This window comes from Elephantulus edwardii, unplaced genomic scaffold (assembly GCF_000299155.1).
Source record: "Elephantulus edwardii isolate Elephantulus edwardi_28Jun2011 unplaced genomic scaffold, EleEdw1.0 scaffold00174, whole genome shotgun sequence".
Classification (NCBI taxonomy): Eukaryota; Metazoa; Chordata; class Mammalia; order Macroscelidea; family Macroscelididae; genus Elephantulus; species Elephantulus edwardii.
The window spans coordinates 5,497,406-5,515,362 of NW_006399924.1; the positions used below are offsets into that span (position 1 = coordinate 5,497,406).

Sequence of the window (17,957 nt, forward strand, 5' to 3'; positions counted from 1 at the left end):
CAGAATAATAGTAAGGTTAGATCAAGAAAATAATGATGAAATAATCATTAGTTCTCCAATAAGATTAATAGAGGGAGGTAATGCTAGATTAGCTAAGTTAGCAATAATTCATCAAGATGCCATTAGTGGGAAGATGGTTTGAAGGCCTCGGGCTAAAATTATAGTTTGGGTATGAATACGTTCATAAGTTAGAATTTGCTAGAGAAAAGAGTACTGAAGATGTTAGTCCGTGGGCAATTATTAGAGTGGTGGCTCCTATAAAGCTTCATGGGGTTTGAATTATAATTGCTAGGATAACTAAAGCTATGTGGCTGACTGATGAATAAGCGATTAAAGATTTTAGGTCTGTTTGGCGGAGGCAAATGGAACTTGTCATAATTATTCCTCATAGAGATAGTAGAATGAATGGGTAGGCTATGGATTTGGTGATTGGTTCAAGGATAATAGTGATACGTATTATTCCATATCCGCCTAGTTTCAATAGAATAGCTGCTAATACTATGGAGCCTGCGATTGGAGCTTCTACATGTGCTTTAGGGAGTCACAGGTGAAGTCCATATAGGGGTATTTTAACCATGAAGGCTATTATGCATGCCAGTCATAGGAGGTTTGATGATCAGGAAGGGGTTAATGATTTAGTTCAGTACTGTAGGATTATTATATTAAGTGAACCTAGGGAATTTTGTAGTGAAATGAGAACAATTAATAGAGGGAGGGATCCAATGAGTGTGTAGAATAGAAAATAGGTTCCGGCGTTTAGACGTTCAGTTTGGTTACCTCACCGTGTAATAATGATTAAGGTGGGAATAAGTGTTGCTTCAAATATAATATAAAATATGATTATTTCTGAGGAGGTGAAAGTTAAAATAAGAAATAGCTGAAGTAGGATAAGTATGGAAATGTATGTTTTCTTACAGGTGATAGATTCAGTTATGAGATGATTTTGGCTCGCTATGAGTGGAAGAAGTCAGGTGGTGAGGATTAAAAGTGGTGCCGATAGGGCATCTGAAAAAAATATAGTTGAGTGAATATTGAATGATTCTGAATGAAGAGTGAGGAGTGATAATGAAGTCAAGCTGATTAAAAAGCTGTGAAGAGTTGTATTAGTTCAGATTAGTGGGGATTTTGATAGTCATGTTAATGGTAGGAGTATAATGGTAGGGATTAAAATTTTTAGCATTGTAGTAAGTTAAGGTTTTGGACATAGTCTAGGCCGTAGGTGTCTCACTCATGACAACCGCAAGTGTGTCAGAGTAAACAAGCTGTCTTGGGCTTTGAATGACTTTTTCAGAAGTAGATTGCCAGGCCTTTCCTCCAAGGTGCCTCTGGATAAATGCAAGCCCTCTTCCTTTTGACTGGCAATGAGCATGTTAACTACACCGCCAATGCTTGATGAATATATGGTAGGTAAATGAAGGGCAAGTGTAGTGTATGTGTCCTTCACAACAGACCTCAGGGCTGGCACAGAGCTGGCCGCAGCAGCTATCCACCGCCAATGTGAATGAGGACTGAAGAGTTTAACATGCCTATTTGCTCTGGGTCCTCTCTGTTGGTGTCTCGCTTGGACTGTTAACTCACACAAGTAAGGGTGAGGACTGTGGGCATGTGTGCTGTGGGAGAGGAGGCACAGGGCAGGGGGCAGAGCTTTCCCATCGTGAGAATGAGGCCCAGAGAGAGGGAGTGAGGTGCCAGGATCTGGGTGAGAGCAGAAGGCAAAGGAGCCCTGAATAGAAGCCTTGTGTTTGGCCCTGCTGAGCTGACTCACCAGGACTCAGGGAGGGAAAACACTGGGAATGAAGGGGCCTGTGTGCGTTCTGGTCACCACCCTCAAACCGCCCCGCCACGCTGGGTCCCTTTGGATCAGGGTCTTCCTGAGGACACCCTGTTTGCTCTGAGGCACAACCAGTCTTGGAAGGCTTGGATTTGGGGCTGGGTGGGCGGGAAGAGAGGGGGAAGGGAGAGGGACAACCACTGAGGAGGACATCTTTTGAGAAAGCAGAAGTTTCCGGGAGCATTGGGAGGCTGAGGAGTGGTCTCTTCCCAAGCACTCAGTGGCCTCCGACTCCACTGCAGGGGTCACTCTTGTCCACATCTAGGAGCAAGCACGCCTTAGAAGGAAGCGCCTCCAGGAGCTTGCTGGAGAGATGGAGACACAGGCTGGGCACTGAAGCTCCCTCTGCCTCCCCGCTCCCAGCCTCTCCCTAGCTGTCAAACCGGTTTAGAGACACGAGGAAAGGATTTTTGTGGCAACAACATGGCAGGCAGCCCCAGGCCCGCAGGCAGAGGGCAAGGCCTGGAATATGGGGCAGCTCAGGTGAACAAGATACAAAGGCCCAGACGTTGTGGCAAAGCTGGTAAGGAGGGCGGCGGAGCAGCAAGGGCTGGGAGAGGATGGAGAGCCAGCTGGCTTCAGGGCCTGTGCTCTGCTGGGGCTTTGACGTGTGCACCTGGGCAAGCTATTTGTTCTTTCTGGGTATCATGCTCCTCAGCTGCCTTGGGAGAACTAGAAGCAGGATCTCAAAGCCTCCTTTAGTGCTGACATCTGATAACTCTATTATGTAAACAAATCACCCCTCCTTTCCCAGTAAACCCTCCATTTCGTGTCCTGTTTCTAGATCAAGGTTCAAAAAGCAAGCTAGTCAACAGAGGGCTCATGCTTAGATAAATGACTGATGATAAGCTAATATTCCACGTTCCTCCAAAATTCTGTTACGGCTTAAGATGACAGTGAGGCTGGTGGATAGATCATTAACCTGAAAATCAAATGTCTGAGGGGAACTTGACACCAAATAAACATTCAAAAAATGTGTCCATCTTTTTTAGAGGACCTTCAGCCAGAGCAGAAAGAACAGAGTGGATGATGAGAGGGAGACTAGGGCTCAGGAGGCTCACCAGGGCAGAGTGGCCCTTGGACCAATATGGCTGGGATAGCAGGGGTGCAGGACTGGCAGAGTGGAAAGCTGAATGGCACTACAGTCTCAATAGAGGTCATGGCCAAGCTGATGGGCATCTGAAGCGGCGCTGGCCCTGAGGACCGTCCTGATGGAAGACAAAGGGGCCAGATCATGACGTCCCACACTAATCTGTCTCTGGATGTGAGCAGTCCACGGAAGGAGCGGTGATGTTAGTTAAGCTGATCCTCTCAGTGAAGCTAATTCCTGTAAGGGACTGATAACTGAGGACTGTTTGCTTTAAGCATTCCCAGCAGCTGGGGAAAGCCAGTAAATCCTTTATTCCTGAGTGGACTTGGGGGCATATCTCAGTGTCCACTACATTGAGTTACAAACAGGACTTTGGACAGATTACGGATTGGATCCTCCAGGGATAAGGCAAATCTTACTTTGGCCTGGGAGCTCCTTACAGCAGCTCCAAGCTCATGAATTGGTGTCTCAAACTCCCTGAATCAGGACTCAGCTATCTAATCCCATCCTCATCTGATCAAGACAGGCTGGAAGGGAACCCGGTGCAAACACACATAGGGAGATAGTGAAGACATTTGCTCCTTTTTGAGCAACTTTTTCAGCCTCCAGGGCCATCAGCTTTGGCCATCACAGTGCTTTGCCAGTACCACCTGTAACAGTCCCTCAGGTTTTTGTCGTTTTTTTTTTTTTTAACAGCACTTTTGCATTATTCAATGTAGATGTGTGACCTAAGAGCCATTGGTTAGCTTTTTCTGTCAATGTTTTGCCTTTCAACCAGAACAAGTTCCCAAAGGGCAAGCACAGGTTTAAACTTGTTTCCCCTAATAGTTACCCAGGTTTCTGGCTCATCAGAGACATGTAAGAAATGTGATATCTGGCAGGATTTAAGAAATGGTTTTTGTGGCCTTGGATGGGTATCATCATGCACGCTGGGGGTGGGGTGGATAGGACGGGAGGGAGGCGCAGTGGCCTCTGCAGCTTTAACTTGCTTCTCCTTAAGGATAAGCTGTGGCTTACACAGAGCCCCGCCTCACCAGGTCTCCACGGACTCTGGTGGTCTAGGAGAGGAGGCTGGGAGTTTGGGTTCAATAAGCATCCCAGGGAATCTTATCTGGAAATCCTAGTAGTGAAAGGGCTTCAGTCCTGACTGTTATATCCCAAGGGCCCTTGTACAAACCTCTGATCCTCACTATGTCATTGGTACCCTGAAGACAATACCTCACCACATGTGTGAGGATGTCAGGCAGCATGGATGTGAAATCAGTGAAATCATTAACATGACGTTTGGTACCACAGCAGGCATTCTTAATACTGACATTCTGACAGTCTTTGGCCAGTGGCAAATAACAAGTTACTGTGGAAAAACAGGTGAGGATTAGGCTTTCTGCATTTCTTTAGGTAAGCAGGGGCACCAGTAGGTCTAAAATGCTATCACTACTTCTCGAGATGGGGTGGGATCCCCAGATCACCTGCATGAGATACCCCTAGGCTCCAACTCTAGAACCAAAGCCTTTGGGAGAAGGGTCAGGAATCCAGAACCCTTTCTTTTAGGCATTTTTTCAGGTTATACTTAAGCACAAAATTCAAGGACCATAACTCATCTCCTGTGCTCACCAGGGAACTGGCTGTTGACAGGAGATCAGGTAGGTGACCATGCTTTCAACTTTACTCAGTTAGCTAGCTCTACAGCAGTTAAAAAGAAGTGAAAAATTACTCTTGTGGAAAAAGCCCATCATCCACCATAGTTATGAATATACAGCCTATTTTGAAGTGAAGCATTTTAAAATGTTCTTGAAGTTCTCTTTCACGGATTAAGCATCAGCTCTCTTCTATGGATACACACTGACAAGGCACCCGGTGGTTAAGTAAGGCGCTGGGAATTGTCTGCTCTGGGAAAAAGGATGCAGCCAGTGCTTGTGGAAATGATCATTAAATGGCTTAGACACTGGAAACTTAAGATATGCAAACATCCCCACTGTTTGAACATCTTTTGTACATCAAAGGACTTTCAAGTGTTTTCGTCTGGCTACAGCTTGCATCTGCTAACAGCGCAGCAGCACCAGCACTGGCCCAGGAGCCCACGGACTGATCACTCGTTTATAAAATCCGAGTGCTGGACATCATCAGAGGCTCTGAAGCTGGAGCACATGAGTCAGAGGTGGAGTCAGGGACTTGGTTCCAAGGAAATTCTCAACCAAATCTTGCGTAAAAGTATATTCATTTTTCTAGGGAAAGAGCTTATAGCTTTTCTTAGATTTTCTAAAGTTCTAGAATGCCAAAATGGAAAGATTAAAATGAAGAATTATTAAGGCAGGCTCTTTCAGCCCTAAAATGAAAAGCAATGTCCCGGCCTCCTTTAGGTTCTGACCTAGATGTGCCTTTGACTTCGTTTCATTTTTCAAAGTCATGACTAGATGCTGCATTGATACCATCTGCTCCTTCCCGAAATATGTGCCTTGCTCTGCAAACATTCACTTTGTATAAATAAGACTTCTTTTTCTCCAGACAGTATGATTTAACTTATTTTAATGTAGTCTTGTTATAAAAATGAATGATGGCTTCTGCTTGGTACATTTGGCTTTACAAATGTTAGTGAGTTAGGCATTTGCATGCACAACTCAGGCCCCAGCGGTCTCCTGAGGTAACCGTCTCCAGCTGCTGGATGGTCACAGACGGGCACACCCGCCAGGCCAGCTGGGGTGTGGGTCCGTGAGTGGAGGGGGATGCAGGACAGGCCAGTCAGGATGTGGGTCCAGGTCTTGAGCAGGAGACACTGCACAGGCTGTCACAATGTCTGCACCCAGCTGCAACCTTACTAGCAAAAAAACACCCCAAAACAACACCTGCAGATATGTTAAAGCTACTTACTGGCTTCTTGGAGAACTCAGTCATAATGGGGAATACCCCATGAAGTGAGGTTATTGACCTGAGGTCCTTGTGCCACCATAGAAGACCTACTGATAGCCTTGGATTGGTGCTTCCACAGACTACAAGAGAGTGGCCCTAGAGCGAAAAAGGAGCAGGTTTGATCCGAAACAGTGTGTGGCTGGGCCTGGACCTTAGTATCAAGCAGCAGATCATAGACAAGGTTGTGAGAGCCAACTTCCTGGTTTCTGCACCACAGGGCATCCTGACCTTGACTATGGAGAGTGGTGTACAGAGCTACAAAGAGCTGAAGGAGATGCCGGGCAATCCCAAGCACAATATGGCGTGGGCCATAATCCAAATGGGTGATAAAGAATTTCTTTGTAGAAACCCAGATGCTCTGATGCAAGAGGAACCTGAGGCCGAGGACATGGATGATCTGAGGATCTTGTCCAGGGATCCCCAGGCCTGTATGAGTGAAATACAGCCAGAGAAGGGACTAAAGGGGCAGAAATACCTTCCAGAGGCCATTTCTGTAAGCAGTGAGCTGGAGATTCTGGGATCTGAGGAAGACTTGGAGGACAACTTGATCAAAGTCCAAGAAGAGATAATTTTTGAAAATAGTGAGAGAATAGGCGATCTGAGAGAGACCTGGAAGACAGCTTGGTGGAAACCCAAACAAATAGTGAGCCGGAGAATCAGAGATCTGAGGAAGACAACTTGATGGCAGAAAAGGAAGAGATGATTTCAGTAAACACTGAGCTGGAGAATCAGAGGTCTGAACTGGAGGACAACTTAATGGAAGGCGGAAGAGGGGTGACAGCGTGTGATGCACAGGAGCCTCCGCTTCAGAATAATCCTGGAGATTCTGCCAGGGTCAATGATGGAAAGAGTCCTGAAACAGGCCCTTCCTTTAAATACATGGAAGCTGAAGTACCACTTGTTTTGGAGACAGAAGTTTCTACTCCACGTAAGAGGAAAAGCCCCCAGAAGAATCAGAAATGTTCCCAAAGAGGAAAACTGGTTGAGTCGGGCAGTTCTCAGAGAAGGTCTCAGGAAGAAGCTGCACATTTGAACAAAAGACAATTCCTAGCACTGGTGGGACCGTATGAAACGGATTCTCCAAAGATCCTTGAGCCAATAGACCCTAACCTTCGGAGGACTGTGGGACCAGACAAGTCTGTGCCAGCTCAGAATCCACGAGAAACAGTGTTTCACTGTAAATTTTGTCAGAAAAAAAATTTAGTTCTAAAACACAGTTCCAAATCCACCAGAGGAGCCACCCAGGGGAGAGGCCTTTGCAGCCCTCAGATGTTTGAATCCATGCGGGAGAGAAGCCTTTCAGGTGTGAGATCCACCACAAAAATGAGCCTACCCTCCATGGCCACAAAAGGACCCACACAAACGAGAGACTGTTTTGAGTGCAGAGTGTGGTAAAAGCTTCAGCCACAGGAAGAACCTCAATGTGCACCAGCGAATCCACACTGGAACAAAACCTTACACCTGCTCTGTGTGTGAGCGGACCTTCCATCAGCTGGGAATGTTCAAGTGCCATGAAAGAAAGCATTCCAAAACCACACCCCGGTGAGCCTGTAAGGTTGTGTGTCAGGGCCTGTGTCTTCACCCCATATCTGCACGCTGAGCAAAGAGCTTGAGAAATTGGACTCAGGGAAGAAGACTGTGGCATCAGGATTGGAGGAGGTTCACCAACAACCTACATTATGCAGATGACACAACCTTGCTTCAGACATTTGCTGCAGAAGATCAAAGACTACAGTCTTCAATATGGATCACATCTCACCATCAATGAAACAAAAATCCTCCCTGCTGGACCACTAGGCAATGTCATGATAAATGGGAAAAAAAAGATCAAATTGTCAACAATTTCATTTTATTTGGATTCACAGTCAATACGTATTTCAATTGCTTCATATGCATCTAAAAGTTGGACAATGGATAAGGAAAACTAAGGAAGAATTGATGCCTTTGAATTGTGGTGCTAAGAGTACTGTATGTACTATAGTCTGTCAAATGAACAAATAGGTCTATTTTGGAAGAACTTCAACCAGGTAGAGGCAACAACAGTGACATAACAAATCAGAACCGTGCTTTACCGCAACACCCTCATGATGGCCACGTTTGGGCCCATTGTTACAGTTACTATGTCAGTACCTGTCCTTGATGGTTATCCTTATTTTTGCATGATGCATTTTTCCAAATCATTTGCTCAGCATACAGAGCGATGCACACCTTTCTGGACTTTAACCACGGCACTGTTCCCTGGTTCTCTTTGAACAGCTGCTTTGTGGTATATGTATGGGTGTCTGAGGAGCACAAGAAAGGGTTTTGAGGTTTCCATTCTTCTAAGTATTATCTATAATTTGTTGTTTATGGTCAATAAAACACAAGCAAACATAAAATAATGCTAATGAGTTACCGCTCAAGTTACGTGTTGCACATCATTATCATCTGTTGATCAGTAACAGTTTTCGAATCATGGGGTTAATATCAAAATGTGAATGAAGAAACTTTTACTTAGCACACACAATCTACAGCAAACTTAAATACTAATCTATATCTAACTAGATTAGTTAGATCCATTGCAGTATTGTGCTTATTTATCTCAGAAGATAGTCAACTAGCAAAAATACACATTTCTTTTGTATTTCCCCACCCCCATATTACACTGTAAAAGAAATACATTATTCAGTGCACTTTCTAAGAAATAAACTTCCTTATAGTATCTCTTTCTAGTATATATATTTTTATATTTATTTATATATCTATGCCAAAACAAAGGAAGAGCATAATGCAACTTTTTAAGATTACCAGTTAAAGCAAGAGAGGTAATTACACACTGGGACCTTTCCAGTTCAGCTGTTTTATCACAAACACTGTTCATTTTGGCTATGCCTAGAAATAAAGTTTAATTCATAACTGTTTTTGACAGATTACGATATCCCCTTCATCATTCTGATAGACGTCCTTGAGCATTTGCAGAATTTATTTTTGATGTTTTGTCTCAGACTGAATTTACACACCAATATACTCCACTGTGAATTAGACAGCAATTGCTACCCCATCTATTTACTGGATTATGAGGGAATGTTGTTATAGTTGTTGTGTACCGTTGAGTCAGAAGTGACCCAGAGCTGACCCTCCAGTGGGTTTTCAGAGGCAGTTAATCACACGGGAGGAGCTTGCCCATCCTTCTCCTGCAGAGAGGCTGGTGGCCTCGAAGTGCATGCCTTTGGGCTTGCAGCACAGCTTCTTGCCACTAGGCCATCAGAGCTCCCTGAGGGAACAGATTTTAATTTATACCAAATCTGGACAGAAGGTGGCTAGGGGAACATATGTGAAGCTAACAAAGCCAATAAAAAAACATAACTCCCAGATCTGAGCTTGTTGTGGACAGTCTTGTTTGGTAGGGGGGCAGTTATTATAGTCTATGGATTGTTGGAAATCATGAAAATATGAAGAGCTGGCAACCATGGTCTAATTCTGTATAGCAAGGCTATGCGTTCTGGTCAAGTTTTTGTCTGAACAGTGGCTATGCCTCTTGAATGGGGCTTGAGCAGGGTAGTTTGCTACCAGGTCCCATTACTCTTAATGGTCTTACACCATTTGAATGATCTTTTCCACACATTTCTATGACTTATCCAGATGAGTCTATGACTTTAGGGGTTAGGTTAGCTTTGTCTTTTTATGATGCTGAAGAACTTGTTTTCATTTGGGATTTCACAACCAACCTGTGCACAAGAGTCCTTCCTAGACTAGGTCCCAGCCACATCTGGCTACTTTGATAGGTAATCTTAGCGTGCATTTCTACTTGTCCTTTAGGCTATACAGAAAACTCCAAAGATATCATCACACTAATACTTATCTGTTTAAGAGTGTGTATGTTACACATGTAAGGGGTGTGTATCTATACCGATCTATGTATACTTCCATGTAGGCAAAAATTAATTTGGTTCCACAGATACAGACAGTAAGTGTTGGCAGTATGAAGAATAAATGTAGCAATTTGGTAAAGCCTGTATAATTCTGACTTACAATATTACAAAGTGAGTGAATTTTAAGTTATTGCTTTTTGATTACAGAATAAAGAACCCACTCTGTTGTAAACTCTTTACACAGAATGAGTAAGCATTTTCTATTCAAGTAATAGCAATCAGAATCCAAAGTTCTTTACTCAACAGTAGACATCTGAAGATATTTTTAAAAATGGAGATGTAACTTCATTCTGTTCAAGAATTTATGCAGAAAACTGGGAGTTAATTTTTCAAAGCACAACAAAGTCAGCACCTCAACTACTTGATATGCTCAGGGGGCTCTCAAGGGCGCTGTGGAGCTCAGCTGCATGGTGAGTTCACCCCCACCTTTAGAAGGATCCCCACTCTACCTGTGTAGCCTTGTTATAGAACACAAAGCCTGTATTAAAAAACAGTAAAAGAGACTTAAAAGCAGTGTTGGTTTTAACATTCGGAATTCACCGAGGATCTCCTTTGTGGCAGTTAAAGGGTTTACTTCGTGTATTCGCTGCAGAATCACATTCATGTGGCAGTCTTATTTCAGGCACTTTTAAAACATGTTCATCTGGAATAAAAATCTGTCTGTACTACTTCTGCATAATTAACAATGGAAGTTGTTGAGTGATTCTAGTCCCAAAATAGGCAGCAAATCACCACTCAATCAGCTTTCTCTATCACAACACGGTGGTGACTGCCGAGCGCGCCACATCTCTGAGGTGCCCTTCTAGCTGCAGTATAAAGATCTGAGTTGTAAAAATCAAACTAATCAGTTTCCATTTAAAAAAAGTACAAAAAGGTGAAATACACTAAATGGACTGTACAGACAGTTTCAGCTACTATCAAAATAAATAACATGATCTGACTTAACAGTTTGAGCTCTTCACCGAAATCAGATGGAATGTCACATGTGGAGATTCCCTTCTAGGGACTAGCTGCTGGTAGGCAAAAGTATCTCAACGTCCTTGCCATTGGCCACGACGGCGCTGGAAGAACAGCTGCTGGCAAGGTCTTCTGTGGCAGCCAAAGAGGAAGCCTGGGAATGGGTCTTGGTAAGCGGAGTGGTAGGGGAAGGAGATGGGGTGAGGCCAGGCTTTTTGGGTGGGATGGGTGGAGGAGTCCCTCTCTCGGCTCTGGGGATGGTGGGAGACTTGATCCCAGGGGAGAGGGGGCTCAGAGGACTGGACACTTTCCCTGGAGTAGGCGAATGGCTGGGGTCGCCTCTGGGGTTGGCAGTATTGGCTAGATTTCGATAGTCTGTGCCAAAAGGAGAGCTATTGGGAGACACGGGCTTGATCGGCCCTTGCTGGCTGGTGAATCTGGAAAGCACCTGAGTGACTGTGTTTCGGGCCAGCTGTTTGGCAGCAGAGTTGTCCATGAGGGTAGGGGACAGATCCCTGGATGGAGGGCTTTGCAGACCACTTGCTTGTTGGTCCTGATCCGCTTGTGACTGAAACTTGTGTCGAGCTGCATGGAAACGCTGGTTGATCCCTACCTGGTAGGAGGACTGGTAGCCAGGGCTGCTAGCTGACGACCCTAACAAGCGCTTAGTCAGTACTGGTGAAGAGCAGGGGGAGGATGTGAGTGAGGAGGAGGCAGTGCTGCTGGGAGACAGTGAGCTCCCACTAGAAGGGAGGTGACTGGACACTGAGACTGGAGACTCGATTCCCACGGGACATGCACCATTCTCCACTGCTTTTTCTTGGGTCACTCCCACAGATTTCTCTCGTGGTGGCACCTGGTTTTCTACACTGCTGCCTGCTGTCACCTCTCTTGTCGTTTGTATCTCTGGCTCACAATGGCCATTGGTTTTTGCATAAGAGTAAGTAGGAGTGGTAGGGAGTGCTGTGCTTGCCACCTGGCCTGTGTTGCTCCCGTGGGCTCTGTCTGCCTGAAAACTCTCTGTCTGGCAAAATACGGACACTAGCATGGGAGGTTCAGTTGCTGTGCCTTTGGACACGGTCAATGGCTTCTTTGACTGCTCATTAGGACTACTGTGCTGGCGGGAAGCCTCTAGGTCTTTCACTACCTTCTTCAAACTTTCCATCTCTTCTTTCAGAGTTTTGGTCCGGTTCTCTTCTCGGTTCAACTTCGCTCTCAGTTGTTCCCTTTCGATGTCAAACTCTGACAACTGCTTCTCCACTTGGGCCTCTGTCTGCAGGCCTCGCTTCCTCTCAGCTGCCAGCTCTTCCTCCAGCTTACTCACCCGGCTCTTCTCCTTCTCCAGCTTCAGGCTCAGCTCTCCTGCCTTCTGGCCCTCCTCGGTGGCCTTGCTGGTGGCTTTCTTGCATTCGAGCACCAGCATGGAGGAGAGCTGCTTGTGGCGGGAGCGTTCCTCTTCCAGCTGGCTGGAGAGCTTCTTCTGCTCTTTTTCAAATTTTTTCACTTGGGACTTTTCAAATTCCAACTAGAAAAACAAAATACCATTGCAAATATCTTGATTAGAGAAAGCAAACAAAGAAATGTACTGGAACAAATCTTATCAATACAGTGTCTATGCTGGTCTCTGGTACACAGACTTTACCTCCATGGGGCTTAGGGAAACCATTTCTGAACCATTAGAAGACTTAACACAAGAGAGTACACAATGTGAACCAGGTCCTTATAGTTCTATTGCTTGAAGGGTTTTGAGTAGAAATATAATACAACATTATTCTTTAGGTAGGTGGAGAATTTAGAGCACTCAATAAAAAAAAAGTTGGAAAGTTTTAGCTCTGAGTAAGTATTCTTCAAAGTGTATTCTATGAAACATTAGTCCTACAATAAGTTATCTATTAAAAAAAGATTTTATGAAAACATGGATTTGTCAAACACCACACTTGATTTTGAAGACATATGGTGTTCTGTGTACTAAAGGTTCTGATAAATCCAGGTAAAATCCTGCTTAACCTTATTCAATTCAGTAGTTCCCAAGCTTATCTGACCCCAATGACTTGAGTGATGCAGTGTCCATCTTACGGAATAATCTCTGAGGAACTGGCTTGAGACCACTGTCCCTTCCATACCTGCTGAGTCAGTCGCTCTCTCTCCTTCTCCAGCATGTAGGTGACGTCGTCTCCTTCAGCTGTGTCCTGTGCATGCCTCTGCCTTTCTTCTTCAAGGTCAAGAATTACCTTTAAAGAATTTTTTAAGAAGTCATTCCCAAATATAAAATAATTTTGTTTTCTTGTAATCAAACTCAGAGTGCAAGGCAGTCAAATAAAACTATCAGAAAAGATCCTCACTGCTTGTGCAGTCAACTCTGACTCATCTAACCCTATACGCGGACTCACAGCCACCGAGGCTGTAAACCGCAACAGGAGACCGCCCAGCTTTCTCCTGCAGAGCCGCCACTGGATTCAAACCTCTGGCGACGCTCAGCCTTTGGGTTAGCAGCACAGTTTGCTATGGACTACCCAACTAGAAAGAACCCTAATGGACAGAGTGAAACCGCTCTGTGAGGCTTCTGTAATTCTCCAGGAGAATACTGCCTCATGCTTCTCATGCAAAATGGCTGCTATTAACTGCCAATTTTATGGTCTAGAGCTCCATGCTTAACCCACTGTGGCAGAAGTTGTTGGATCAGGAGTGGATTTGAACCCAAGTCTCCAGGGGAGACTGCAACCTGAACAATGGTACCGGGTGACATTATACATACATATGTATCAGAATATAAATGATATATTATACACACACATGTGTATATGTGTGAGCTAGTCTATTCTGGACTGCTAAAAGAACAAACAAGTCTGTCTTGGAGGCAGCACAGCCAGAGATGCTGAGGATGGTGCAGGAGAGGGCGAGGTTCAGGTATGTTGTTCATAGGGTTATTCTGGGCCACAGTTAACCTGATGACACCTACTAATGAGAACTGCAACAAAAACCACATGCATACACATACTTAACAAATAATAACCATAGCTAGGGCTATCAAGGCACATATGTCTATAAGGGGATAAGACATGAAAAAAAAAACCTCAACCCAACAAAAACCCGTATATAGATGTGCTTTATTTATAGTATGCAAAGTAAGAAAGAGTAGCTAATTAGTTGTGAGGACTAGAAAGGTTTCAGAGACTGAATAGAAAGTCAAAGAAACTACAAATAGTTTGGTGTGGCTAAGATGCAAGTGTGGGTGACGAGCAAGACAGTGAAGTGGAGGTTCTCTCCTCAGTGCTCAAGTCACCAGGGGTGCCACTTGAGGGAGCCTGAAAGAAAATACTACAATGAGTGGCAGCCTAACTACATCACTTAGTCAATATAATATACATGCTACACAGTTAGATAAGAGGTTCTCTCTTGACTTCCTCCTGCTTGATTACTGGGATACTAAACAGAGGTTTTCTTCACTAGTCCTTTTCATTAACCTCCTAAAACCAGCTTTGAAGCAGGAGCGGCATACACTTCCGAAATGGCTTGCCTCCAGAAACTCTATGAACAGTGCTCAGGTCTTTCGTTCATAGATTGTTATGAGTCGTCTATGACTCAATGGCACATAACAGCAACAACAATAATAACAACAACAACATTCTGAGTGTACTTTTCCCAATGCCAAAGAATTAGGCTCAATTTCAAGAAGAATATCGATTTAAAAAGGCACTTCCCACAGAATTCTGTCTGCAGTACGGACATCCAATGCTGATGGAAGGCTGCAGCTCCTGTGAGTGCTGAGAAGGTGTCCTGCACAGAGCTCAGGCCAGGCACTATCTCCTCAGTGGCCATTTCTCATCACCCCTCCTCATCAGCAATTCTTAGGATTGCCGAGCAGTCAACTGTGACTCATAACGCCCCAGCGCTACCCTGCACCATCCTTACCATTTCTGATATACTTGAGTACATGACAAAGAAAATTTTCTGGGACAGGAAACTCCCCTTAGAAAACCAAAGGCAGGCGTTAGCGCTGTGGAGTGGTGCAGTGGCTAGTGAGTCTGGTGGGTCTGCTGGCTGTTGTCACTTTTTGTCTTGAATCCAAAGGGGAAAAAAATTGGGTTCTTTAAAAAGAAAAAAAAATCTTACTCTTTCATTTTAACAGAAATACAGGTTTTTATTAAAGATTAAAGACTTTCTAATTAAATGAGACAAGCTCAGTATTTGGTAATACCAGATATGATAGGCTATGGGGAAGAAGGATAATTGTATTTGTTTTTGGAAAATGACAAGGGGTGGAGAAGTAGTAGAACAAAATGTTCATTTCTCATAAAAGGATCAAATAGAACTCAAAAAAGGGAAATACTTTTATTCTTCAAAAGGCTTTTCAAAAAAAGAGAGAAAAGATAATCCAAAGACCAGGAGAAAATGGGAATCATATATCCTCTAAGGGCCTCATACCCAGAGTATGTGACAGAAGCATGTCGCTGTGAACCATCGAGGTGGAACTAACTCATAGGTGATCTTCCCTCAGGTTTTCAGAGGCTGTAAACCGCATGGGAGGAGACTGTCCATCTTTTACAAATGGAGAGGCTGGTGAATTCAAATTGAGTGCTTTGGGGCTCACAGTACAGCTTCTTACCACAAAGACACCAGAGCCCCTCTCCCCCTTTTTTTTTCTTGTGTACCGTAGAATTGGGCCAGACTGGCACAGGAGGAGATTGCCCCTCCTTTTCCAGCAGAGCATCTGGTGGATTAGAACTGAGTGCCTTCAAGACTGCAGTGCAGCTTCTTGCCATTAGGTCATCAGAGCTCGCTAGGACATAAATATATATTTCCACTACAAAAACGAAAAGACGACTAACTCAAGTGAAAAATGGTAAAAAACTTGAATAGACAGTTCACTAAAGGAGTTCTTTAAATGTATAACAAGCATGTGAAAGGATGCTCAATATCAATAGCCATCAGAGAGATGAAAAAATCAAAATTACAACGAGACACCAGTTCACCCCACAAGACTGGCAATGACCCAAAAAACTCTGAAAACATGCTGGTGAGCTTGTGCGGAAATTGGAATTCTCCTCCTTTACTAATGCAAACTGAGAAAAAGTTTGCCAGTTCTTAAAAAAGCTGAATATAGACCTAACATATTGCCTAGCAATCCCAGTATAATGCCCCAAAATTAAAGCAGGAATGCAAATGGAAACCTTTAAACCAATGTTCAATGCAACACTTTTCATGACAGCCAAAATGTGGGAACAACCAAAGTGTCTACTAATAGAAAACCAAAATGTACATACAATGGAATATTACTCAGCCATAAAAAGAATGAATATCTGATATATGCTACAGCAGAGATCGAAGAGTCTTAATGACAAATGCTGAGTGCAGTAAGCCAGCTGCCAATGGATGAATCCCAGGTGGTGACACTTACATGAAATTTGACAATTTGACTACAACTATAGGAACATGGTCTATATATTTTTTCTAGAGACTCACAAGATACCTGAAACCCATACATGATAAAGCTTTACTCTGAAAAACTAGGATTTTAAAAGCTTTAAAAGACTGTCTTTTGGCTTTTAATGCCTTTGCTTTGGCTTCAGTTTTGGGAGGGGCAGGGGCTTCCTTCTTTGCTTTCAGCGCTGTATCTCATAGGTTTTTAATTATTTATTTCCTTCTTTTATTTGTTTTAGCCAAAAAGTGACAACTTCTTTGTCTAAATTATTCTATAGAAAGGTGGTTTTTTAAAAAAACTTATCCCATAGTTGGCTGTATACTATTCTATAGTATGAATATATTGTTATTGTTGTTGTTTGATGCCGTCGAGTCGGAGACGACTCATAGTGACCCTATGAACGAACGGCCTGAGCACTGTTCATACATAGAGTTTCCGGAGGCAAGCCATTACAGAAGTGGATGCTGCTCCTGCTTCCAGATGAATATATTATGTATCTTTAAATCCAATTTTCTATAGGTAAAAAATGTAGATTTCTTATTTTATTTTTCTTTGGTTCCCCCCTCAATTCAAACACAGTACTTCAATTCATTTTCTTTTTTTTTTTTAAATTTCTACATTATTTACAATAGCAAAGAGATGGAAGCAACACAAGTACTCATTAACAAATGGAAAGAAAAACTATAGTATATTTATACAATGGACTACTACTAAGTACTAAAAAAACAATGGACTCGTAAAAGATTACACGAGGGACCCTGGAGCACATCATGCTGAGTGAAGTATCTCAGTCACTAAAGGACAAATACTGCACAGCACCACTGTTACAAAGAAGCTCTGACATGGGGGGTTGGGAGGAGAATATGATAAGAGTGGATAAACAATGACTATTGCATTAGAACATATGAAAGAACTGTCTAAAAAGAATATATGATTAGGCATTATACATACGACAACAGCCCAGAATAATTGAGAAGAGGACTGGGGGAGAGGAGAAGGGAGGTAACTGTGCAACAACGAAAGAATATTAAAAAAGAAATAAATAAAAAAGTGAACTGGGAGATCCAAGATGGTGGCAGAGGCAAAGACAGTGTGGTGAACTGCGGGAGCAGCGAACCACTTAAAAGCAGGGCCATTATGGCCTTCCACAGACTTGGGCTTATTGATAATTGAACACTTAAACAGTTGATGGCTGGCCCTCAGTGAAGATCGAGGCTCAACAACAGGAACTCAAGGATTCCCAAGGAGAAATGGGTGAGTCTTGTTACTCCCAATGCCCCCCCGCCTGAGCCCGCACTGCGCTGCACAGCCACTGCAGATCCATGAGGCTTCCACAGCTAGAACGAATGGATTCCCTCACCCAGGATGGATGCTGGGCACTGGCCCTCCTCAAGACTGGTACAGTGAAGCCACCACACTGCTGCAAGGTGGACTTGGTCTGGAGAGAATTCTTGGAGCCAGGATGGTGGCTGTGGGGGAAGTGGGCGCCCGCACAAGAGGGGCCACGCACCCACGCAGCGGGGTGGGGGTGGGGGTGCGCCCCCAACGGCCGCCTGCGTAGGAGGTGGGGGATGGGATGCATGCCTGCCATCTGCAGGTTTGGGTTTCCTTGGACAGGCCAAAGAAGACGATTACCTATGCATTCGACAGGCCAAAGAAGATGATTACCTATGCAATGGACTGCTGAAAGTCACTGTGAGTCTGATGACCTTAACAGTGGCAGCATGCACAAGAGGACTGACATCCTAAATGCACCACATATTTTGTTCTGTTGAATGCGTCTGCCAAAAGATGGTTAGACCTGGGGGGAGTCTGTTCACAATTCTCAGGTTCCCTTTA

General features: G+C 44.0%; 1 protein-coding gene across 1 annotated transcript in view; it reads right to left on the reverse strand.

Annotated features, from left to right (window-relative positions):
• Positions 1–9,812: 9,812 nt before the first annotated feature.
• Positions 9,813–17,957, reverse strand: part of CTTNBP2NL (CTTNBP2 N-terminal like) — a 59,226-nt gene continuing 51,081 nt past the window's right edge. The window contains exons 3-4 of the mRNA XM_006895717.1: positions 12,820–12,927; positions 9,813–12,221 (exon numbers count right to left, since the gene is read on the reverse strand). Of these exons, the coding sequence (XP_006895779.1) occupies positions 10,746–12,221; positions 12,820–12,927 (1,584 nt within the window). The 3' untranslated portion in view covers positions 9,813–10,745. The remainder of the gene's footprint in view (positions 12,222–12,819; positions 12,928–17,957) is intronic.